The sequence below is a fragment of the Apus apus genome, chromosome 2 (genome assembly GCF_020740795.1).
Source record: "Apus apus isolate bApuApu2 chromosome 2, bApuApu2.pri.cur, whole genome shotgun sequence".
Taxonomy (NCBI): Eukaryota; Metazoa; Chordata; class Aves; order Apodiformes; family Apodidae; genus Apus; species Apus apus.
The window spans coordinates 20778339-20803126 of record NC_067283.1 but is presented as its reverse complement, the minus strand read 5'-3'; the positions used below and the strand labels follow the sequence as shown (position 1 = coordinate 20803126).

General features: G+C 39.7%; 1 protein-coding gene across 6 annotated transcripts in view; it reads left to right on the top strand.

The window, feature by feature from the left end:
• Positions 1–5382: 5382 nt before the first annotated feature.
• Positions 5383–24788, top strand: part of CACNB2 (calcium voltage-gated channel auxiliary subunit beta 2) — a 252438-nt gene continuing 233032 nt past the window's right edge. For all 6 annotated transcript variants that reach the window (XM_051609687.1, XM_051609686.1, XM_051609685.1 and 3 more), the window contains exons 1-2: positions 5383–5529; positions 17074–17166. In XM_051609687.1, coding sequence (XP_051465647.1) covers positions 5431–5529; positions 17074–17166 — 192 coding nt within the window. In that variant the 5' untranslated portion in view covers positions 5383–5430. The remainder of the gene's footprint in view (positions 5530–17073; positions 17167–24788) is intronic.

Genomic DNA, 24788 nt, shown 5'->3' with positions numbered 1-24788 from the left:
TTGAGTAAAAAATGCTTAACAGTAAGGAAGAAAGAGGATTAAAAAACAACAGCTTGAAGACTTGTCTTTCCTCATCCTTCTTCTGTTCATAAATTCAAAGTACTTACCAAAACTTACTTTTCAGAAACCAAATCAATGTTACCCTCCAGCAGCGTTTTCAGAACTGACTCTGGTTGCAATTGATGTTTATAACTAAGCTGCACTAAAGCCTGGTGTGCTGCCAGGAAGGCATTCCTGCATCCTTGCTCTAAACTGTGTAATCCTGCTGTCCCCTCCTTCCTCTTTCACCCTGGCAGTTGCGTTTACTAGACTTCATGGTAATATGGCTCATGCAGATAAAACAACACAAATTTAACCCCTTGTAAAGGTAATTAATATTCTGCTACATTTTCCTTTTAATTCTTGATTGGAATCCCTCATGCTAAGAGAAGAACAAGGATGTGCAATGGATGACCAGGTTAGCACAGTCAAGGCAAGAAGGAAATTCCTTCTGGCAAAGGCTGGCTCTTAAATCAACTTGATGGTAATGTGGAGCTGTGCCATCAGTGATCTGCACTTCAGATCTGTACATGTTTAAATTGGCAAAGAATTTGTAAACTCTTCTGCATATTAACTCTGCCAACAACCTTGGCAACGATGAGTTAACTGTCAACCATGTTGATGGTTTTGCAATCCTCACCCAGATTAGATGTTGTCATTGTCTTTTATTACACCATTTATTCTGAATGAAGTTTTGCTTCAGTCCCATAAATAAGTGATTGCTGGGTGGAAAAAAAAAAAAGTCTTCCCTAAACCAGAAAAGGCCAAGCTGAGCACAGGGGTTAATGAAGGGTATAGGAAAAGTCAACCTCAAGGAGCTGAGAAAAGCTCAGATGCTGTCCTTGAACACAGGCTGCATGGTCTATTAAAAGCTGTCTCTCATGTCAGTAACTCACATGGGCTGAGCATACTTGTGGGGGAGAGTGCTACAAAGTCTTTTTGTGCTCTTGTGATTCAAGTATTAAATAAAAAGAGAGCAATAATACTATAAATAGGAACACCATAGTTGGTAAGGACTGGGGATGCAAAAAGAGATATGTGGTCTCAGTTATGACAGGAGGGAAAAGGAAAGGACAGAAAATATCAACTGAAACCAGCAACTTCTGCAAAAGTGCTTAATCAAACATGAACTTTGTATACAACCCTTCGACAACAAAATTGCGTCTTGAAAAGTGAACAGCTTGTGTGCAGGAGCGTGCCTTTTTTGGTCACGTTTTACAAAGGGCTGAAAATATGTGCTTAGTAGGTGTTGTGGCTTCTGCAAGTGTTGCCAACCTTTCTATGCACTCGGAGCACTTTTGCCAGTGTTTGTATCTCTTTGGTATCTTTCATCACACAGAAACCTTTCTCCTTCCAATCTTGTGACCCTCTCCACGAATACATTGTAACAATATCAATCAAGGTTTTGCTGCGTGGTACCTGTATCCTAAAGACTAAAGCTTAGAAAACACGAGCTGGAAGAACGGATAAGTTCATTAAATCCAGCCAGGTGGTATTGTGCTCTGATGCAGACTGATAATAGATTCATGAGTGAGTCTGTCTGGAGTGGTTTTGTTCAGACTTGTTGTGTGAAAGATAAAGCAGAAAAATAAAAGGAATCTCTTTACTTTGCACTTGTTACAGCCAGCTTCCAGTTTATCATGGGAGAAGATGAACTCTGTTCTGAGATATTAAATCCAGGTAACCAAGTGAATTCTTATTTTCAGAATATTGAATTTACAATGTATTTTAAGCAGGAGGGGGCAGAGAATAATAGATGGCCAGCACTTCTTTTTAACGGATATTCTAAAAGAAATTTGCTTTATCAGAACCTTAAAAATATGCTCAATTAGAAGCATTTCAGTAGTTTCATCAGAGTCATTGTAAGCTCACCAGCTTATATTTATACAAGTTTTTAATTATTTCCCTTGGGCCTATACTGCTAGCTTTTAGCTGCCTTAGCACAAATATCAGCAAAGAATCCCAGCCCTATTTTTGCAAATTCAGGTGATGGTAATAGACTAAATCAATCCTGTACTCACTCTACATGTGTGCAAAGGTTAGGATATGTTGCTGACACCACGTTCTTATATTTGTGCTAAAGGACAATTAAACATGCAAAGTAATACATTGCTTCTTGCTCTAAAAGAACAGTCTCTCATACAACAAAAACCCCCTATTTTTTTTAGCTCTGAAATCAGGTTATCATCTTCATCAGCCTAAGGTATTTTTTGTTTTTTGTGGTTTTTTATTAAAAAAACACAAAACCCAACCAAAAACCTTACCAAACAGACCAGCTTATTTTTCTTCTAATGTGCTAACATTTACATGTTTAGAAAAATCCAAATAAGCATGCACAACACCTCTCCATTGCAGATAAAAGCATAAAAAACCCCACACCCTAGCAGAGTGGTTTTCTGCTCAGAAGTGGTTAGGCATAGCAGGTTGCTTTTCCCTTGAGAAAGAACGAGCAATTTGGAATCTCTGCATATTGTTTTTACACATTGACCCTTATCCTGGAGCAGATGTAGCCAAAAACAGCACACAGAGGGATGACTGCATGTGTATATGTTCAGCTGAAGGATTTTCACTGCACATTTCAAGGTTAAAGAACTCTGCTCAACTGCTAAACAAAGTGAGTTAAACAGTAAGATACTTAAAATTGTTTATTATTAATATTTTTCTAGGTTAATCTTCAAGGCACTCATTACATCAAGGTTATGAATGATAATTGCTTCTTAAGAACAGTTGGAATTTATTTTTTTTTTTTTGTCAGGAAGAAAGATAAAATAAACTGACTAGAAATTTGGAAGTGATTAATGTGTGTGGTGTTTGTTGTGTGTGGGTTTTTTTTTTTTTTGTGTGTTTTTTTTTTTCCTAGAGAAAACTGTACAATACAGTTATTTATATTTAACTATTTTTTTGAAGTCAGAAAGTTTCCTTTTGGTCATTTGTGCCTTAAACTTATTTCCTGAGCCCCTGCTTTTTACAGCCCTTTCGTGTGTGTATATAAACAAACAAAATCATTACCTCTATCTTTTTAGAAAGGAAAGAAAAGAAGATATGAGACTCAGCAAACAAAAAATGAACTTAATTTGATATATTCAAGCTCTAGTTTATGAGTACAAATATCCTTTCAACACAGATACACAATTTATGGTTTTAGAAACTGTAACACTTCCAAAATGGTCTCTACTACTCTTAAAGAAGAATGGTATACTTGGAAAAATATGCTGTTATTTTTATACTTTTTACCAAGTGAAAAATCCAGAGGGCAACATGAAGGACCACTGTTACATGATTAAATAACTTCCACTCTCTTCTTCGCAAGAGAGAGAAAAGGCAACCTCTGAATGTTGCTTGGAAATTTACCAAGTAAATGTACCGAATCATTGTGGATCAAGTGCCTTTCATAGAGAATGGTTTGAAACAGAAGAATAAGTGGTTACAAAGCTATAAAGCTGCTAGAAGTCGAAACCAATATTTTTTGATAACAACACCCCACTTAGCAATCTTTAGCAGAAATATTGTGCTTAAGTTATTTAGTAAATCTTTACTTATATAATATTATTCCTTAATTATTATGATGGTCCGAAAAAGTGAATCCATTATAACAATGTAATTTGCAAGTGACAAATAACTACTTCAAGGCCTATATATATATTTATTATTATTATTTTTTCCCCCGCTTAAAATTAAGGTTCTGTTTGCCATAGACAACAACTTCAACAAAATTCAATAAATTATTTTTAAATACTACTACAACTTTTCAAAATGAAATTTGAAACTTCCTGGACAAGTGGAAGTTCTCAAGCTTCTTCAAACCTCAGAGCACTTCCACTTGCAGGGAAAGTCAACTCATTAGCAAAAAACGGGTAGTTCCTGCTGGATATTTTCACCATTCATATGAGAAAATCCATAGGGATAAGCTAATTCAGAGCTGAAATTTATTAGCTGTTATGCAAAATGTGCTAAATCAACCGCTCAATTGGGAGAAAGCTTGAAAGTACTTCTTGAAATTGAACTGGCTTTTGTGTTGATTTGGTTTGCTGGCTTCTTTTCCTGTATGACTATTACTCTTAGTAATGGTAGTGATTTTAAGTGTATGACATTAAGTCACTCGGAGTTTCTGTACCCATTTTTCACGGTTTATAATCAACTGATAGGAGATTTCACAGCCAATCACAAAGTGGTGCTGAAAACGTTTCCCCCTGGTACTGTGTAGAGTGCAGCAGGGTCCAATCCAAAGAGGATGCCAAGTGGTGACAAGTCTTCCCCTACAAAATCATCTCTGTTTACAAGTATCAGTGTGTTGTGTACTTCTGTGGTCAGAGGGTTCAGTCTCTGTCCAAACAGTTGAAAAGTTGGATTTTGTTTCCAGGAAATTAACAACAGATCATCTCAGGGGGGGAGGGTGATTTTCCCAGGTCAGGTTTTGAACGAGGTCTTTCAAAACCGTTCTGTGGAGTACCTGATAACATGATTGAAATTGTGCTGCTATAGGTTAGGTAAAATTAGACAGAGGGATTCATCTAGGAGTTACTAATCTCGTGGTGCTAAGTGCACGGGAATCTCCAAGACGTACGGGAAGAAACTGTATCAACAAGACAGACCTATGGAACTTTCTCTTTGGAAAGTGCAGGTTTCTCCCCTAAACCCAACGATGCCCCGAGCCTCCCGCCCAGGGCTGAGGGAGGAGTGTAACCTGCCTCCCTTCCCCGTTCTCCCGGGCCGCACCTGGCTGGGCGGAGAGGGGCTGGTTGCGGGGGAGCAGCTGCGCCTCTCCAACCAAGCTGCACCGGAAAATGGCCTCTCCGCAACCCACCGAGGTGTCTGACAAGCGGGAAGTGCTGCTTGCAAAGAAGTTATTGATGGCAGACGCTTGCGAGCACCCCCCGCCCTCAGCCGGGCCGCGGGGAATCTGCGGGCGGGCGTGCGGCTGGCACAGCCCCACCCACCACAACACGCACCCACCCGCAGACCCCCCCCATTCCCGCGGCTCGGCTGAAGCGGCGGGGAAAAGCAGGGCCTGACTCCCCCCAGACCTTTAGCCCCAACTTTCTGCCTGTCCCCGCCCCGCGACGCCCGGCGGGAAGACGGGCACCGCCCCGCTCCCGCGCCCGGTAGCTGCCGGGAGGGGAGATGCTCCTTGTCACTTTCCCTCTTCCCAAGGCGCCGCCCCCCTGCCCTCCCCCCGCGCCCGGCGGCGGCGGTGCCCCGTCCCCCGGCGCCGGGCTGGGCTGCGAGCTCCCCGCCGGCAGCAGGCAGGGCCGCGCCGCCGCCCGCCACTCCCCGCCCGCCCCATCCCCCGGTATGGCCGGGTGCTGAGGGGCCACCCGCCGCCCCGGCTCGGCTCGGCAAGGCTCGACACGGCTCGGCACGGCTCTGCCCAGCCGACCGCTCTCCTCGCCAATGGTCCAGAGCGACATGTCTAAATCGCCTCCCAGCCCGGCGCAGGAGGTGCAGATGGAGCTGCTGGACAATCCCCTGCCCGCCGCGGCGGCAGCGCAGGTACCGCGGGGGTGGAGGGGCTCGGCCCGGGGCTGCGGCGGGGAGCGGAGCGGAGCGGAGCGGGGCGGGGGGCGGTGGCGCCGGGCCGGGCTCGGAGGGCTTCGCCCTGCGGCAGGCGGGGAGACGCGGGGAGGGAACGGCGGGGCACCCCGTCCCTTCAACTTCAGCTCCCTGCCTTCAGAAAAGTTTGACGGCTTTCCTAAGATGCCCGAAACCCCAGTCCTCGCCCCCATCGCCAAATGCCATTTAATTAAGAGGCACAGGGGGATGCTGTGTGTTATAGAAGCTTCGTAAGTCAAAGGAACCTTCGCCGTTATCTGTAAGGTGGATAGGCAAGAATACGTTGCTATCAAGGTGCTCTTCAGTGCATGTATTACTCACAGGTTACGGCTGTTTTTCTCTACTCCAGTAACCTGTTGTATCTGTAGCTGATGCTTACCGCTGCTGAAATCTTCCTCGTCTGTTACACAGGCTGCTAACAGTCTGTGCTGATGGAGGAAGGCGATTCACGCTGGTTGTTGAGCAGGAATTTTGGGGAAGCTGAAGGTGTCCAGCACGCTGCAGATTTAAGCTGCTTGATTACCATGCAGAAGGTGGTTGTACAGTCATCGCTGAAATTTTAACAAGTCCGTCCATGTGTGCTGTGTTCAGGTGGATGGATGAAAAGAGGGAGGCAGGATATGGATGCTTGCACACTTCGTAAAGACTTTATATTTTGAAAGGAGGTTTTTGTTTAATTTATCAACATTACATAATATCTTCGAGTTTGCAATAGTTGGCTACAAAGATGTATGGTGCTATTTTTAAACCTAGTAAAAGGGTGATAAATACTGATTGCATGCATTTTAAATTACAAACATGCTTGTTCTTGTTAGGACAGAGTTTTTTTTCCTCTTGGGGTGGCAGTTTTTATTGCTGCTGCTAAAGCTATCTCTGATGCTTTATTTTCTTTGAGAAGATGGTCCAGTTTCATCACACAAGGGTTCAATTGCCAGAGGAAAATGCTGTCAATCTGTCAAGAGACTTGCTAATTGATCTTTACTTACTGGGGACCAGTGACAGCAGAACAAAATCCGGGCACTGAAACAGAGACTAGGCTAAACTAAAAAAGAAAAAATGTCTCTTTGGATGTGAATTTGGCTGCACCCTCCAAGAGCAGAACAGATACTTCAGCAGGGCCATATGCTATGCCAACTTCTTCAGAAGCAGTGTCAAGGGAACTAATTTCTGACCTAAAAATCCCTCCCCTTTTATATCTTTTCAGCCTTAAGCACAGAATCAACAACTGCCAAATCATATGGTGCCTCTCTGTTGTGGATAAGTGTCAAATACTGATAATAAAATTGATTTTCATCACTCCTTTTAACTAGGCATAAAGAACGTGTTTAGAGAGGAAGGGCAGTTTGCTAAAACACCCACGTTATTTATGTTTCAGGTAAAGCACTTATATTCTCTTTTGGCTTCTGAACACTTGCTGTGAAGAAGATCCACTTTTTAAGATAGTAATAACACAGCTTTTTTATTCAGGTTATATTTTTCAGTTTTCAGAACAAAGCCATTAGGCAAAGCAAGAATCATACCTTCTCCATATATAAATATTCTAGTAATATATAAAACTTTGGTGTAGAGGAAATAAGAATATGGAAGCAAAAGAGCCCTTTGAATAATAAGGTTAGTTAATTCTTTAACATGCACTGCATTGAAAGACAATTTTTCTGGTTTGGATTTTTGCTCCATTAACATGATTTCCAAAAAATCAATATTGTAAGATCTTGCTGTTTTAGGGATACTCACAGTGAGAAGGAGAGGCTTAATGAGAAACATGTGAATCATCAAGTAGATTGCCTACAGGTATGCCCATTGCTATCTTTTCCATTAAGGTACTTGAGCATCAGTCTTAAAAACATTTAATGCCAGGTAATACATCAGGAAAAAAACTCCAAAACCCAACATGCTAGCTTATGGAGTGATATCACTCATAAAAGTATTCTTTCTGAAGTGCTACTTCAGGGAATTATGATCTAGCAAAATATAATTAGAGAGCCTTTGAAGAGCTGTAACAAGCATAGTAATTTCTCGTATCCAAGAATTTTACTTCTACAAAGCTGAGGGTTTCTTTTAACCTGGCTTTCCATCATTGTCAGTATCTTGGATCGTTCCTGTCTCTCCATTTTGGCCAAACTCATCAGCACTTGGCAGAGGAGTGAGTGTAGTTAACATGCTGGAAGTAATTACTCTTAAAAGGTAGTTAAATATGCGAAATATTCCTAGACAGCCTCTGTGTAAAATATATTCCTTATTTTCATAGTGTATTGTCTTAACCAGATCTGAAACAAACAAACAAAAAAACCACAACAAAAAACCTCAAAAAATTCTTTTAGGTGCTGATCATGACAGTTATGCTGTACTCTCCCTTTCCTAAATGCTTTGCAATGGGGACAAGGTTTTGGTGTGTTATTCTGTATTATCTAAAATTCTGTGGATCTTAGGTCCGTTATATTGTAAAAACATAGTTCTAGGTATTCACTGTGATCCTAGTCTAGATGAGGTTGTGGTTATAGTTTCAGATGTCCAGTATTATCCAGATGAATGCACATGCAAGTGGTTACACTGTGGAGCTGTTCACCATGTCCAGGTACCTGTCAGTGCAAAGTGGTAGTTTTAGGTGTGGCCCTTTTATGATAAAATCAGCATTTGATTTTCTGAAATTGTAAAACAAACAAATAGTGTTCAAATGCATCAATGTTTGATCATCAGTATCTACTTTTTTAAAAAAAATCAACTCCAGTCCTCTTTTTAAGTCTTTATTTCAATAACATCTTGAGTATAGGAAGTTGCATTAGTTGAATATTCAGTTTAATAATTTTAATTAACCCAGATGCTATGTTGGTTTGTTTATAGTATGTTATAACATAGCATATCAATGCCTCATGGTTACTCTTGGCCTCTCTTTTACTCTTTTCACTCCCTCCCATGTAATTTTTTTCTGGTCCTACTTCAAAGTCCCTCAGTCCCCAGAAATCATTAGATTCAATTTCTATTGCTATTTTCTCATCATAAAGCTTCCTGTGTTCTGTCATGGGAACAGTCACAGCAAATCAGATCAGTAGATTATATGAGATGTTTCAAAGAAAGTATAATGAAACATTGTATCAAGCAAGTAGAGACCACACTGTGGAGGGAGAAGGTATCATACCCAGAATGAATTCTTCCCTATTTCCCATTATTATTTTCCGCCTGTTCTTGCTGCCTTATGCATCATCTGTCAGTGCAGATCCTAACAACCTGACACATTATTAATGAGAACAATTCTCTTCTTGATGGTTTTCTTCAGCTCGTTCACTTGCTTTTAGTTTTCCTCTGTGCCTTGGTACTGTTAAAGTGCTCTCCTCTTCCAAGTCTAAAGGCTTCCTCATCCCAGGAGTGCTTGTCTCCAGCTGCTAGGGTTGCACTGCTGAAGGTAAACTGCAGGAATGTGGTTAGGGACAGGCCTGTTCAGTTTTCCTTCCATACTGACTGCAATTGATGTCAATGTGAATTTGAAAATAATGTGGGTGTGGTGGCTTCAGAATATCAGTTTAGTTATTTGGCTCTAGCACTGACTGTTGTCCTTTCTGGATCTGCAGTTATCTTCTCAGTTGCATAGCACCATCCCTTCACTGCCTCTCTTGTGGTAATGAGGAATGGAAAGAATTAGCCAGAGATTTATTCTCAGCAGATTAATCACACTGCCCTCTGCTGCTCTCCTTCAGTCGAGCTGATATATCACAATTCCTACCATGTTTATCAAATAAACAATTTGCAACAGTGTATCTCGCAGTACTGACTTGCAAGAATACTTTGTGATAAGCAAAGAGATATAAATTTTGTTTGTTTACTTGGGTAATAAGAATAACCATTAATTATAGAGGCATGGAAGGTTTTACTCTCTTCTGGTAGCACCCCTAGAAGCCAAATCCAATGTGGCAGCAACTCAGTGGAGTATATACAAATGAAGAAGAGATGAGATCCAACTCCATTCATTGGACTTTCTCATGGTTCTCAGCAAGAGATGGTGTTTTCTCAGCTGCTGTGGTAACCTCCTTTCGGAGTTGTACTCCTTACTGACAAAAATAAATTTTAATAGTCCTTCACTGAGGAAAGCCCTTCAGGTTTCAGCTGTTACTTCTCTTATGATTCTCCTCTACTCTTTTGGTTTATTTTGTATTGTTCTGAACTCTGGCAGTAAAAGGTGGTCTTGCATGCTTGTCTTTTCCAGAGACATTTATTTGCCAGTTGTGTAGCACATTGTCAGCATATATGGGCTATAATAATGGTGGTTTTTTTTACATTTTCCTAGAGTGTAAAACCTCTCTGAGACAATTCAGCCATTTCAGTCATAACTTATTTGCTTATCTGTTAACCATCTTCTGGTTTTGTCATGTTTTGTCTCTAGGTTTATATTTTCAAACTGTTACAGGTGAACAGAGTCCAGCGTAGAGCCACAAAGATGATTAAGGGAGTGGAACATCTCCCTGATGAGGAAAGGCTGAGGGAGCTGGGTCTCTTTAGTTTGGAGAAAAGGAGACTGAGGGGTGACCTCATCAATGTTTACAAATATGTAAAGGGTGAGTGTCAAGAAGATGGAGTTAAGCTTTTTTCAGTGATGACCAGTGATAGGACAAGGAGTAATGGATACAAATTGGAGCATAGGAGGTTTAAGGTGAATATTAGAAAAAATTTTTTTACTGTGAGAGTGACAGAGCACTGGAACAGGCTGCCCAGAGAGGTTGTGGAGTCTCCTTCTCTGGACACATTCAAAACCCGCCTGGACGCCTTCCTGTGTGATGTACTCTAGGTGACCCTGCTCTGGCAGGGGGGTTGGACTAGATGATCTTTCGAGGTCCCTTCCAACCCCTAAGATTCTATGATTCTGTGAAAAGTTCCTGTACTCTTCCAAGACTGGCTTATCTGGATTCTCTGTTACTTTTCTTCTGTTTCTTTTACCCAGTTCTTTATGTGCTAGAAGAGTTTTAAAATAACACAGGGCAGCCAAAATCACCCTGCCTCCAAGGGTTTGCTTTAGTCTGCATCAGCAAGGCAGCAGATCCTTAGCAGAGGGAAGCTTCTCCGTAGCTGGCTATTGCTCCCTACAAATGTCTTTCTATCATAGAGTCCCGTCTCTTTCTGTAGCATATGAGAAATACAGAAATTCATGGAGAGCAGGTGGGGAAGAACAGTCACGTGACCTACAACTGCAGTTGCCAATCTTAATAGGCTGCAGGAGGCACAGTGGGGTTTGGGCATGAGCTCCAACACCTTCTGCTGTTGCCTGCTCCTGTTTTGCTGAGTCGGGAGCAGACAACTTAATCACTGGTGTTATGGGGAGATGTGCAGCAGATCTGCACTGAGGTGGGTTTCCAAGCCACTTGGAAGAAGGAGAGCAGGCCAAGTCCCTTACTTCTTGTCTGGCGGGTGGAAACTACCAGGTGTTCTGGTCAGAGGCCAGAGAGAGAGAGCTGGGAGACAGTTTAGAAGCATAAGAACTGGTGAGAATGGGGCTATTTCTAGCTGCAGTATTGGCAAGGCTTTATCATAGACCAGCAGAAAAGAGCCTCAAAGTTTTAACCCTGTTACATATTTCTCAACAGAAATGGGTTTCCTTTTTTAATGAGGGAAAAAGGAGCATCTGTCAAACATATATATTTTTTAAATGTATGCATGTTTGGATAAATAAATAATTTGTGGAGCATTTTGTTTGTTTGTATTTTTATTTTTTTATCTGTAGGTGTAGGATTTTATAAAAGGTCTGTGGAATGGCCTTAGCAGACTCATCACTGCAGTTTACATTAACTCAATGACTGTATATGAAGATCCTCAATTAGATAGGATTCCTGCAGGGAAGCCTTGCCTTTTCTGAATTGTGTCATGATAGCAAATGTTGCTTGTTTGAAGAAATACAAGTTTTGAGACCTGACTTTGGGATTCTTCTTTGCTGTGGGGACATGAGTCTGTACTCCTCAGGCCTCTTCTTTGCTGAAGGTATGTCACAGGGCAGAGTGCCTGTCACAAGACTGCCCTGATGTTGACTTTTTTGTGTTTGAGTGAAGGTGGGGGTGTACAGTTTTGTGGCCAGGTGGCATAGAGATGCTGGAGGGTACACCACCCAGTAACTAGAGGGTGTAATTTCTGAGTGGTGGCAAGCCTGATCATTGACCAGAGAGGGCACGCGAGCTCTGACCTACAGGAGCATTACGTTGCCTTTTTCTAAGGAATTGATTAAAGTAACAATGGCTTATTGTTCAAGGAGGTGGATGTGCATGTTCTGCACTGCTCTAGCATGCTATTATTCGTCTGGGACACAGTCATTTAAAAATACATTTCAAAGCTTCTGCATGATAAGGAAAAATGCTTAGTGTACTCTTTCATTTCTTACTTTTCCAGCAATTCTCTAATCCTTCAGGAGTTCACTCTACCTTTAGGTATTCTTTTGATCCTTGTAATTGGCCATTTGTTCATCTGAGAACATATAAGTTTAATTTCAGCTCTGAATTTTTATTCTCTGTTTTTTCTCTCCAGTTTCTCTCTTGCATCTTTGCTTTGAGACCTGACTTGACATCAGTGACTTTGCTGCCTAAATTTTCTGCACCTTTTCTTCCTCCTTTGAATGAGACCAGTGCATGAGGGTGTAAGGTTTATCTTCGCCACCTGCAATCAGTCTCAATGACTGCTGCTATATGATATATGTATGTATTTATATATATGGTGCTGGTATAGGTTTAGGCTCCCCCTGTGTATGGCTCACCTCTGCTTTGATACAAAATACCATTGGAGTGGTTACTGGTTAAGGGCATTTTAAGACTCTCACTGAAGATCAGTTCCCTGGTTGAAGATAGCTGGTCATTTTCAAGTGTTTTATATTTCCACTTCCAGATGATAATGTTTTGCCTGCAGGGATAAACTGTATTTTTCATGTGTGTTAGAGGATTAAATGTTACAGAAGTATGCTTTTCATGTGTTGAGGCAGAACCTCATTAAAATTAAGGGGTTTCACTGAGCAACATTGATGTAATCTGTTTGCAACAACAACTAATTGTATATGAAACTGTTAATGATCAGAAACATGTCTCTGATTCTTTATATGATTCCCATATTTCATTTGATTATATGGGTTGAATAAAGGTTGCACAATGTACTTTCACATTGGAGTTGGAAAGCAGAGTCATTCTTTGCTTTATTAAGACTTCGTTGATGAAGTGTTTTTACAAGATTACTTTAGCGAGGTTTTTTTTGGGGTTTATTTAAGGTTTCACATTGTCTGCCAGGTATTTTAAGAAACTGTAGAACATAAATGCGTGTGTTATGCTTCTTGTCTCTGACAACTCAGCCAATTTTAAAAGAACTTCACACATCTGACTAATAAACCAAGCTACAGTTTTGATCTTGTAAACACTTACATGTATACATAACTTTATTTGTGTAAGATGTTCTGTTGAAATCCAGCAAGAATGTTCCTGTCAGCAAACTTTTTATATAAACAGGCTTGTTCACAAAGCTGGAGTCGGTTCTATTAAAATTAGCTGGGGCAAATGATTGTGTGCCTTAGGCAGCTGCACATGCTGGGTTTCAACAGTGTTACTGTTGGTTACCCTGTACTGGGGTGCAGTCATGTCAGGTCCCCTATGGTTGTTCTGTTGGGTACAGCTACTGTATAGGTTAAGAACAACTGCCCCATGTTGCTGCTTTTACTGGCCAATGTCCTCACATCATGATTCAACCTTTTATTTTTAGCTCCTTAATTGCAGCCAACTGCTGCACAGAACACATATAAGGCAGCTAATTTTAATATAAAAATCACAGCAATGTATTGGGTTCATTGTTAGAAAGAAAAATATATTTTTTCCCAGAGTTGAAAGTAACTGGTAGAATATTCTTTTTATACAAAGGTCTTGTTCTTGTATTAAGTTCTGATGGAAAAATGCACTCAAAGAAGCAAAACATAAGGAATATGACAAGATTAGTATTAATGATTCTCCACATGACAGATAGTTAATAATTTTGTAAAATATCTAAGAATCTGTTTTGTTTATGGAAGACTTATCTCATTTTTAGATGAAAGTTTGAGGCATTTCTGACTGTGGGAATAATCTTGAAAGTCCTGGAAAACAAATGTAATCCCAGATTAGCATCCTTTATAAATAATGAAAATAAATTATCAAATCCCACTTTTCCCATGTGCCAAAACTGTTTCCCTTTCTTCTGATTCAGAATAGGTCTTCGCACAGAAGCAGCTGTAAAACTGGCTTTCCTGTCACTGCGTAGCCATGGTCTGCCATCATGTCAATAGATTTTTTGTGTTTAAAGTTAGTACTTAGCTTGTGCTCCTGGATAGTTTCCACTTATATAAGACTAGACCAAAAACATGCATGCTGCTGTGCACAAAACCCCCCTCAGAACAAAACAGCGCAAGGTGAGCTTCAATCTGAGCTGCATTTGCTGTGTGATGTCGCCTGAAAGGCGCTTTTAGTTGCTGCTACACAGGTAGAGAAGTGTGCACTTTATCTGTGCTTGTAATGTGTTTTTATTCTGCTCTTCTGTTTTATCCTTGTCACTCTTGACACAGTGTCTCTTTTGTCTTTGTAGTAATTTTTTGCATTATAAAACTGAACACTAGGATTCTGTAAATAAAATAAGTACTGCAGAAAATGAATACAAATGCAGAAAATGAGACTGTGAAAGAGAATGTGTAGTTTTTTTCTAGTACCTTCTTGTGAATGACACAATACTATATTGTATATTATTTATGAAATTACCTAGTTTGTGTGATCTTTATGTAGATACTTGTATTCTTGAGTTGTTATGTGAATGTTATGAATTCTTTATTTTTTTGCAAGTATGTTTCCATATTCTTCCTCAAAAAATGCAGAAAAGAGGTTCAGGATGTAGGAGGGTACCTATAGTCAGTTACTTCAAAAAGAACAATTTTTATGAGGCAAAATTTGATCTCAGTGTTGTTGTTTTTTTTAAAGACTACTGATGTCAAAGTTACTTTTAATATATTTTGCATAGCTCAATATTATATTAGGTGGAATATCATATTATAGTGGGTGGAAAAAGATGGTTCTGATAAAAGTGTCTATTCTAACAGTAGTTGGAAAATCTTTTGAATAATTTGCTGGTAACAGTGGTTCGGATCTACTTTTTTATTCTTACAGATCATAGAATCATAGAATCATAGATCTATGAAGACCTTTCTATTATCAAAAAGTTCTTCTGTTACTGAAGATCCCTTTTAGAAATGCAACCATGTAAAGTAATTCCTGAGTCAATTTGTGACTGGGTTACATTTCTAGACTCATCATCAGGTCCTGTTTTCATCCCTGTAATGTGTATCATGCTTTTAAGTAGTTCTGCCCTAACCCACGTGTAGTATTGATTCATGTGCCTTTCAGAAACTTCTTACATAAGTTTTTTTACAGTTTTGTAGAAATCATTTTACTTTGGCAAAGTATCTTCCCCATAAATCTGTATTTTTGAGGAAAATAATTGCTTTTCTCATCAGTCATTGTTAGTTCTGTGATTTAACTGATATTAAATTATTTTTGCTGAGAGTCTGTGTCAGGCTGACATGTATTGTAACTTGGGTAATTTTTTCTAAAAGATTGGTTTAATATTTGTTTTCAGCCAGTGTTCCAAACTTGCCCAGAATCAACACGTATGGTCCAGATACAGCTTGAGAGTGTTCTATTGCATCTTTTGGTGGCAAGTTATCTGGATTTGTCAATTTGACAAATGATCTGAAATTTGTGGCCATCTGTCGCCCTTATCAATTACATTTAGACTACAAAATATTCCATTATACTTTCTGTATGTGTTGCTGCATATGGGTTGCTGTATCAGGGTCAGGTTGTCGGGACTATTGTCCTATAACACGCACACAGCCATGTTCTCCGATAAGCTGATCGTAATTTTCTCATCAAGCCTGAACCCAGTGCTGACAGCAGCTTATGGTCAAAGTCAACAGCAGGATGCAGATGCATGGACTTGGAATCCTAGGAAATAATAGTGGATAAATAGCATAATTCATTATTGTAATGTTTTGAGATATCAGCACAGTAGCACCTTATCATAAAAAACATATTTCATTGTTGCACACTTTGAGGAAAACAATGAGATTTCTGTAGAGGAGCTTTTATTCTTGGGAGAAGGATTGCGATATAGTACAGGACAGGATAAGAAATTACTCTCTGAAAATTTAGCTTCTAAGTGATGGAGGCTGGGGGTGTGTGTGTGTTGTTTTTGTTTGTTGTTTTTTTTCTTTCTCCTGAGTTATTGTGGAACTTGAAAGTTCAGTGCTGAATGCGAGATGAGAGCTAAGATTGGAAATAGGCCAAGGCAGACCTTGAAAGTGAAGACAAAGAACCTGTTTATTGCAGGGAACTGTGGGAGGTATTTAAATACATGAGACATGATCCAGAAAGATGGATTAGTAAAATGACCTTTACAGCAGCAGGATGAGTGAGGAAAAAACCTGCATTCATCAACCTCAAGGAAAATAATTTGTGTATTAGTCAAGACATGATTTTGATGTAAGTTCAGATGAGTTTAAGCAATGTGACTAGATAGGAATGACTGTCTCTTAATGTAGTTGTGCAGAACAGTCACTGAGATTTTGCAGTATCTGGGGAGGATGCCCCAGGAAGGGTCAGAGGTGGCATCATGGCATGGTTTACAGCCACCACAAAAATAAGTGGTTGCAAATAGCATACTTTTAAGCTCATGTATGTTTTCTTAAATTTGTTTTATGATATTTATTGATAGTCCATATTAATTGCACTGAACAAATAGCTTTTGTGGGGGCGATGGGGACAGGGCCATTTGCTGTTCTTCTAAACCGTATTTTTAAACTTTTGCTTTGGCTAGCTATTTCTTTCTCTTAGCATCTTTTTGGTTTCCTAATAGATAAAAAAGATGCCTTGCTTTTTAGTTGCATATTATCCCTTTTCTAGTTGCATGTTTAGTCCTTTTCCATCTCTATGCTGCTTTTACTTACTTCAACTTTTTTTTTTTTTTTTCCCTTACAATTCTTCTTCAGTTGTTAGATTGTATCTGAATCAAGTTCTTGGCCACTTCTTGTTGTTTACTGCTCTCTTGACTGACTTGGCTTTTACCTGTGACATATTGGAGACTGCTCCACTATCTCCCTTCCTAGCTTGTTTAGTTAAACTAGCTGTGAAACAAACTATTTAATCATATTAACTTGGCTGAATAATACTACAGCTATACAAGTCTATAAACGCTTCTCCAAACCTGTGTGTGAAAAAAACCAAAACCAACCCAAAAACATTCAGGGCTAGACCAAGCCTAATTGTGTTGCGGAGCACTTGTGCAGATTGTCTCACCAGTTACTTACTGAATATGTACTTATTAATTGGCACGAAGCTGACAATTTGAATCCCTGCTAGCCTAGGAGGCATTGGTGATGCTTGTACTGAAAGCTTTCTGTGCAACATGAACTAAGGCTGTCCCTCCAATCTTTCTTTTTTTTTTTTTTTTTTTTAACAGTCTTACGGTAAAGGGGCAAGAAGAAAAAACCGATTTAAAGGATCAGATGGGAGTACATCTTCTGACACTACCTCTAACAGTTTTGTACGCCAGGTATGTGTTTTTCAGCTTTTAACAGACCGGATGACTTGCTGATGTTAATGTTCAAGTAATTGATTTTTTTTTTTTTTTTTTTTAATTGTCAAATCAAGGAGTGATACTGTAGCCTGAGAAACAGCAGAAGTCTTTGCCGGCTCGATTAAAAGTATTTGGTTGCTATTGTTTTGATCTTGGCAGAAAAATACTTTTTTGTTTCTCATTCATTTCCATGTATAGTAGTTTTCATTATTTTTGTTACTCTAATGCTGTCAGGTGATTCAAGCTGGAGGAGGACGACAAGTCTGGTGGCAGCACCAGAAGTGGCGACATTTGAGAGAAAGCAACAAAACCCTACAAGTCCTCAGGGTTTTCCTGCTTAGAATAGTGCTGTGCAAGGCAGTGTTAACTTAGATGGTTTCCTCCTACATCCCAGAGTTAAGACATGGGTTGGAGGGGAAATCTCTGGAAGTATTTGTCCCCATCACACTGATGCTGGAAGGAAGGCCTGTAGAGGATGGAGCAGTGCTGTGGGCTTCCATGACCTGTGCTTATGTGTCTCTCCCTCAAAGGATGAGATCCAAGTGGACCCTCATGGGGATCCCAGACTTTTGTGGATGCTTGGAGGACAGCTCAATCTGGCCAACAGAGATGGCAAAGAGATGGGTCGGGTACCCGGAGCTCACTGCAGTCAGTTCCTTCACTGCAGCGTGGTGCTACTGAAACTGTGCTTTTGTGGAAGGAGAGTGCATTTCAATGTGCTAGTGGCGGGCAACAACTTTGAGAGCATGAGGGGTACCCAGACCAGTACGGTGACTGCACCTGTGCAGTGTCTGAAACACAGTTCTTCATGCTCTGCTGACTGAAGCTGTTATTTTGCAAATGCAGACTTTACCATCCTTTTCAGAAGAGTTCTAGAATTCAGGATGTTTCATTGCAGAGTTTTTGGTTTTGCCATAAAGAAGCACCAGACCTCCTTCTCTACTGGCTTGTCTTGCATGTTCCTCCATTTCAAGAGATTTAATGGCTCCACTGCTGTTGCATTGGTTGTACCAGTCCACATCTGATGTTTGCAAAATTCTTCTACTTTGTCCTGCTGTGATCATATTAGGTTTTGTGACAGGCTGTGGATTTGATAAAGTCAGTCCCCTATTACATATCAGTGTCTGTTGGACATAGATGTGAAATATTAATTGATCATGGGAGTTTTTCAGTGGCAGCATTCAATATCAAGGTGGAAACCCTGGATCAGTAAATTACTTATTTGTGACATTTTGACCTGTTTAAAAAAACTCTGAAAAAGACAGTGTTTGAGAGCAGCACAGGATCTCCCAGTTCCAAGGAATCTGTAAGGAAATCCGTGTAGCTGTTTTTCTTAGCTCTGTGTGGGTGTTGAATTCAGCCTGGAATGTTTTAAGCAGAGTATGAATGTTTATTTTACACTGACTGCACACGGTTCTTTGCTTTTCTTATTTACCTAAATTAAGTCTGAAGTTGGTCTCAAGTGTCTCTTCTTGCTGTCACGAGGGGGAGCAGGGCAAAGAGGATGTAGCATGGGGAGGTGGATCATCAAGCTACATATGGTTGTTGAGGTAGACTCCTGTAGTCAGTGGAGATCTGGTTGGCTCTATTCCCTGTGGGGCAGGATTTATCAAATCTTCAAAACTGACATACAAAAAGGGGTTGGTGAGCTACAGTCTAAAAGTGTCTGTATCTTTCCCAAGTCTGTACAGGGATCATAGAGCATGTACATTTTAACAGTCGATACTTATATTTCCCTGAAATAAATCCAAATTTAGTAGTTGCTCAAGTGATATAATACAAATGACTGAAAGGTGAAATAGGCTTCTGGGAAAAAAGAGGTGTAATAGATTCCTGAAGCAAAACATTTGAGATGGTATTGGTCCTGAAGATAATGAAGAGATGTTAATGGATAAATACATGTTATGTAATATTGTCCAAAATAAATTTTAAAAAAGGAAATTGTGACAAAACATTCCTAATAAGTAATTGAGAGGCAGAGCAGTTCAAGTTGTAGTCAATGTATGAGAGAAGTGACTCGTCACAGTTGCTGCTGAGAGGTTTATTTCAGAGCTTGGACTGCATTTTCAGTTGGCTTCCCTGCTCTGATTTTCCTCCTGGGACAGCTTGGTTTTCTCCTGCACTAAGGAAGAAGTGCCACCAGTGCGATGAGGATGTCAAGTGCCCCAGATAGTAAACAGAATGGGTGCAGTCGCCTTCTGCTGGCTCAGTTGTGCCCTTCCCAGAAACTACCTCAGTGCTGCATGTTGCTTGTCTGTCTTTCTGTGAGGGTATTTTATTTGGTCTAAATGACTATAAATGTTTTGCCATAGCCATTTATTTGCAAGAGAAAGTTAATCCAAGAATTTGGTGTTTCTCCTGAGACGGGTGACAGCTGCAGAAAAGCAGAGAAGCAAATTAATCCAAACCCAGTAGAATAAATGAATTATCCATTTATTTTTTATTATTATATTTTAGTGCTATCTTAAAACTGAGAATTTTTGTTTGGAAAGGGGTTAGTGGGGTTTTTTGGCAGTGGTTTTGATCTAGATGTGGGATACACACAACCTGTTTGTTTCAGCGATGTTTATGATTCCTATAGCTGCCGTCTTTTTCTCTGACATCCTTTTCTCTCCCCTTGCTTCCTGTCTGCTTTCACATTTACTCCTTAACTTGTCCTGCAACTTTTATGTGCATCCCTACAAGTACTGCCTTCTGCACTCAGTAAGGAATCCTGGGATTGTCCTGCACATTTATTGCTAAGATCTGCTTATGTTCCTCATAAAGAAGAATGTTTGGAAGGTACTTTTTGCCTCATATTTAGCCAGCCTGTCCTAAACTGGGAGACTTGCAAGAGGCGAGCGTTTTCTTGTCAGAAGCATCAATGGAAAGTGGATATTTCCTAACAAAATAATATATTGGTGCTGGATAGAAGACAACAAATATGTCTAGTCCGAAAGAAATGTTATGCATGTGGAAAGCAGTGGGGGCATTGTGCAAGAGCAAGGATATAGGATTCAGCCTTTTGAATCCACAGAGCCATTGTCCATTTAGGTTAAAGCTGCTGCAGGAGGGAGTGAGTTAGTATCTATTACTTAAATTCACAAAGCTTTTTTTTGTCTGCATTTTACTATTTCCTTATGGACATATGCACCTCTGGCTCCAATATGTACCTGGCAAGTTTCCTGCAATGCATACCAAGTGCTACAGTAGTAAAACTAATGCCAACCTAGTTTTATTTGAATGAAAGAGAACAAAATAAGGTTTTATTAAAATTGCTTGAAAACTTCTGCTGTTCTAAAAGGAGAATGAAATGCATTCTGCACAGCCCTGTGCACCATTTAAATCTGTTTTGCAGAGTGCTGAAACAGAGCAGAGAACCTATCTGGTCTTATTTCTAATGTATATAAAAAAAGCATTAAACCAAAGGAAGAGCATTTTTTTATATCTATGTATATGAAATATAAATTTAAACCCATTATTTTCAATATAGTTAAGCCTCTTCTGTACTATAAGTTTTATCTGTTGATACAGATTTTTATTTCTGTTTTTTACTTGTGACACTGTAAAGCTATGAGATTTTAGGAGAATGTTTTGGATCATGTTCTGTTTGTTTGTTACAAAAAATAATTTGTTTAGTTTTGTCTCCCAAGTATTATTGATGATGTTGGAGTTTAAATAGATAATAACTTGGCCTTCCTTTCACTTGCCAGCAGCTACTGCTTGACTTTTCAGTAGAAGGAGAGGGAAGAATTTTTTTTCCCCTCTGTTGTGTTGTGATGTTGTATTGGCAATTAAGTAGTGTATTTGGAAAGCCAGAAGCATTACTGCACACCAATCGGCTCCTTAACTGACTTTAATCAGTTGTCTTCAGGGAGCTAAAGAACATCATGTTATATAGTTTTCATTATCTTTTTTGAGCTTTGGAGTGATAAGCAGCTTGTTCTTAGGGTTAGCTATGAAGACTCAATTGGATCTGATCTCTGCTTGCTGCCATTTTGACTGATGCGTGGTAATGATTTTGTTCCCAAGGGTTTTTCAAAATACGGATCAGACAAAATATTTTGCAGACAACATTGTGGCACTTCCCAGCAACATTATTTTAAGCAAATTGCATGTTCTGATAGCATTACATATTTTGTGGTTGCACTTCTGGACCTGTCTTATTTGAGGTTTTATTTTAAATCCTAATGATTAATCACAAAGGCAGTCTAAATGGTTGGGATTTTTATATATTGCAAAGGCAGATTAGATTGTGAAATAGACTGTAGACTATGGGGTTGCTTACTGAAATACGTAAGGTTTTACAAATCTGATTTTTTTGCCTTTAAATATTGGCGTGATGCCTGTTGCTCTGTGCTCACTCAAAAACAGAGCTATAAATAATTATGTAGGGAATTCTTAATTCTTCTGTTTCCTCTAAGGGTCTTTGCCTAGCTGTGTAATTACCTGTTGAATTTTATGAATGGTAAAACTAAAATTTGCACTAAAAAATGATTTGAAAATATTAACTTAGTTTTGCTCATAAACAAGCCTCTTAAGCTTGACTTCACCAGAGAACTGGGCTGTGTCAGAAATGTATTCGTCTTATTTTAATTGCCTTTAAAAAAAAAATAAATCCAGAGCTTAGCTTTTATTTTATTTTATTTTTTTTTTTCCTTTTTCATGAGGGAAAGATCTTTTGTATTCAGCTCATATGCTCAGCCTGCCAGTGAAGCAGTGCATTTACAAGCTGAGCCCTGAATTGCTGGTGTAGAGTGGGCACAGATATTAGCTTTGGACTTAATGCCCAGTGCTAATGATTTCATGCTGAAAACCTGCTTACGTTTTCCCCGCTAGGACTATTGCTGCTTCTTGAAGACTATGTGTGATCAAGATTGTGGCTAGACAGAAAAATAAAAAATAAATAAATAAGCTTATTTGCAAATGAATATAGTCTTACATTATTTGTGTGCTTCTAATTATGAGACATGTTTGGCTTGCAGAGAAAAAAAGGAGCTTTCAGACTTGCCTTTAGCATACGTAACAAAAGGAGATATGTCAGAAATTTTTAGAGGTATTGTGCAAACACTGATTGTAATACATGAAAATGTCTACCTACTGCTCAGCTTAATTTTGTCATCTTTTATTTCTGATGTTAATGTCTGGGCATATTGCTTTAGGTTCAGATTTTTCTGGTCTATTTCTGCTGATTTCAGTGAAAGCCATAGCAATGATGCTTATGGCCTGTGCTTGCTGTTGTGATTGCATTGAAGCCTTACACAAGTGATACATAGTAGAACATCTGCTTATTTGAAACATATTAAAATGATAATTTCATGGGTTTTTAATTTGATGGAATTGAGGTATCTTTTGTTTTTCTCTGTAAATTTTAAGTTTTCAAAGGAAATGTATTGCACTTGGATAAAGCCACCTAACACTGAGTATGGCATATGTGTGTATCGCTGTCTTCTTTCTAGTGTTAGTGGGAGCCTCCAAACTTTGCTGTTAAGGCCAGTTTGTGACCTTAAATCATGGGCAGACAGTGTAGTTTCAGGGTGATGTGCTGTTTGCATCAAGCAATGTTAATCAGTTTTCAGTTAAATCCAGGGAGTCTGTTTGTTATGATGCAAAATGAGATGTCTGTAGGAGTATTACTAGTATGGGAAAGCAACTATTTTTTAATGTATTTCTTGTTGTATGAATTATACCAAGTTCACAGCGGAAGAGTGGGTGAAGCACTTAGAACAGCGTAGGGATTAATGAGAATATGTCAGTTCAGCTGCTGAAGTAAAGTTCATTCATAGCTGATATTTCAGTTCCTCAGTCATGTGGCAAGAACTAGTTAGATGGGGAGTGGGAGAGGACACCTATTAGAAGAGGGCTGGATTGGGAGTGTGGGGCTGGAGGGAGGAAAGAGGGACTTTCCCTTCTGGTGGCAGTTGTGGAGCTGTACTTTAGGCTTTATAAACATGGGAAAATTGCATTAAGCTCATTGAGTTATAGATTTCTTCAGCTGTAGTAACGGTTTGAAAAGTCTCCTTTTTTGGCCTGGAGAGAATAGAACAGATGCCCCTTTAAAGCATGGGATTTTGGCACGCATGACTGGAGGGGGTATGGCTGAGAAAAACCCAGCAGAAAGGAAGTTCATTTGCGGACTTCAGTTCTTTCATGGGCCCTTTTTTGCCTCAAATGGTTTCTAAGAATAGAAATAAAAATGCTGCCATGTGTTAAAAAAAACCCACACACCTTCTAACCAAACCAAACAGGCAAAAAAACATCCTAAAGCTCCTCTTACACATCCTCTTACCCTTCTTGTGGCAGGGTGTGATGAAAATTACAGGGGCGAATGACTAAATGCAATACTTTATTAAAAACTGAAGGATAGGAGCCCTTTTTATAGCCCTGAATGGGCATACATGTTTGATGTTACTGCATATGCAGCTGAAGTCAACACATCCTTTCCAAGCAGCAGTGGGAATTTTGAAGATGGGGCTTATATCTGATGGCTGCTGAGATGATTGCCAGGGTTGCTTTTGAACTTGCTAAGATGATGGGTGGGTGTTGCAAGTTGCCTTAGGGGGTATTTGTGGCTTCCTGTGAGAGGATGGGGAAGATGAGAGCCATGAGGCAGAAGGTGGCATCCCTGATGTTAGCAGCTGTTGGATTTTCTTCTTTCACATTCCCATTGCTGCTGTTTTGTGGGCACTTCCTGACTTCATGCTTCTTCTTTGTGTCTGTCAGCGAGAAGAGAAATGGGGCTTTCCAGCTGCTCAGGAGCTACCACAGCCTGCACTCAAGTTCGGCAACATCACATGCATCCCTTTGTAACTTGGCATTCAAAGGGCACAGACTGAACTTGTGGATCCCTGAGCCACAGGGGATTTCTGCAAGTGACAGGGCTGCCTCCATAAGGAAGAGGAGGAGGTGGCAGCAAGGCCTTGGCTGCTCAGTCAGAGATGTGAGGATTTTTTTAGGCAGTTGGGCAAACTGAAGGAGGTAAAGAAAAACCTTTGTAAATTTGCTAAATATACAGTTGGAAACTTCAGTTGTAGTTCATAGCATGGGGGATGAGCAGAAAGGCTTAAGACTGTGTTTTTAGGCTTTCTCTTTGGCCAGGTATCTTCCTGACTGGCAATTGCTCTCTGGCAGTCTCCATCTTGTAGTTTTCTGCTAATCAGAGTGTACTTGGCATGAGCTGAACTGCTCAAACCTCACAGCTGTGCCAAGAACCACCTGTATTAGCTCGTGTTTTTGGTGGGGTATAGCAGGAGCTCCAGAAAAAAACACAATTATAAAGAGTTAAGATCAAAATTGGGAAGAGGATTGAATGAGAATCAAGTGTTTTGTTCTGTTTTGTCCCCTGCTTCTCACAGGAAATTCACTGTGGTTTCTGGTTCTCATGTGCAGCATTGTCTTACTCAAAATAATAATTTTGAACGTTGTGGTGAGATGCAAGGCTTATTATGTGCTATCATAAATGTTTTCTAGTTATAGTGAGCACAGACATACAAAGTATCTGCAATGGGACAAGAATCCCAATGCATATATTTAATTTTAGCTAATAAAAAAAAAGTGTCAAAAATAATTTCTGAAGATAAATATAGTAGTTTCACAACTTTTTCTTACAGGCCTATTTA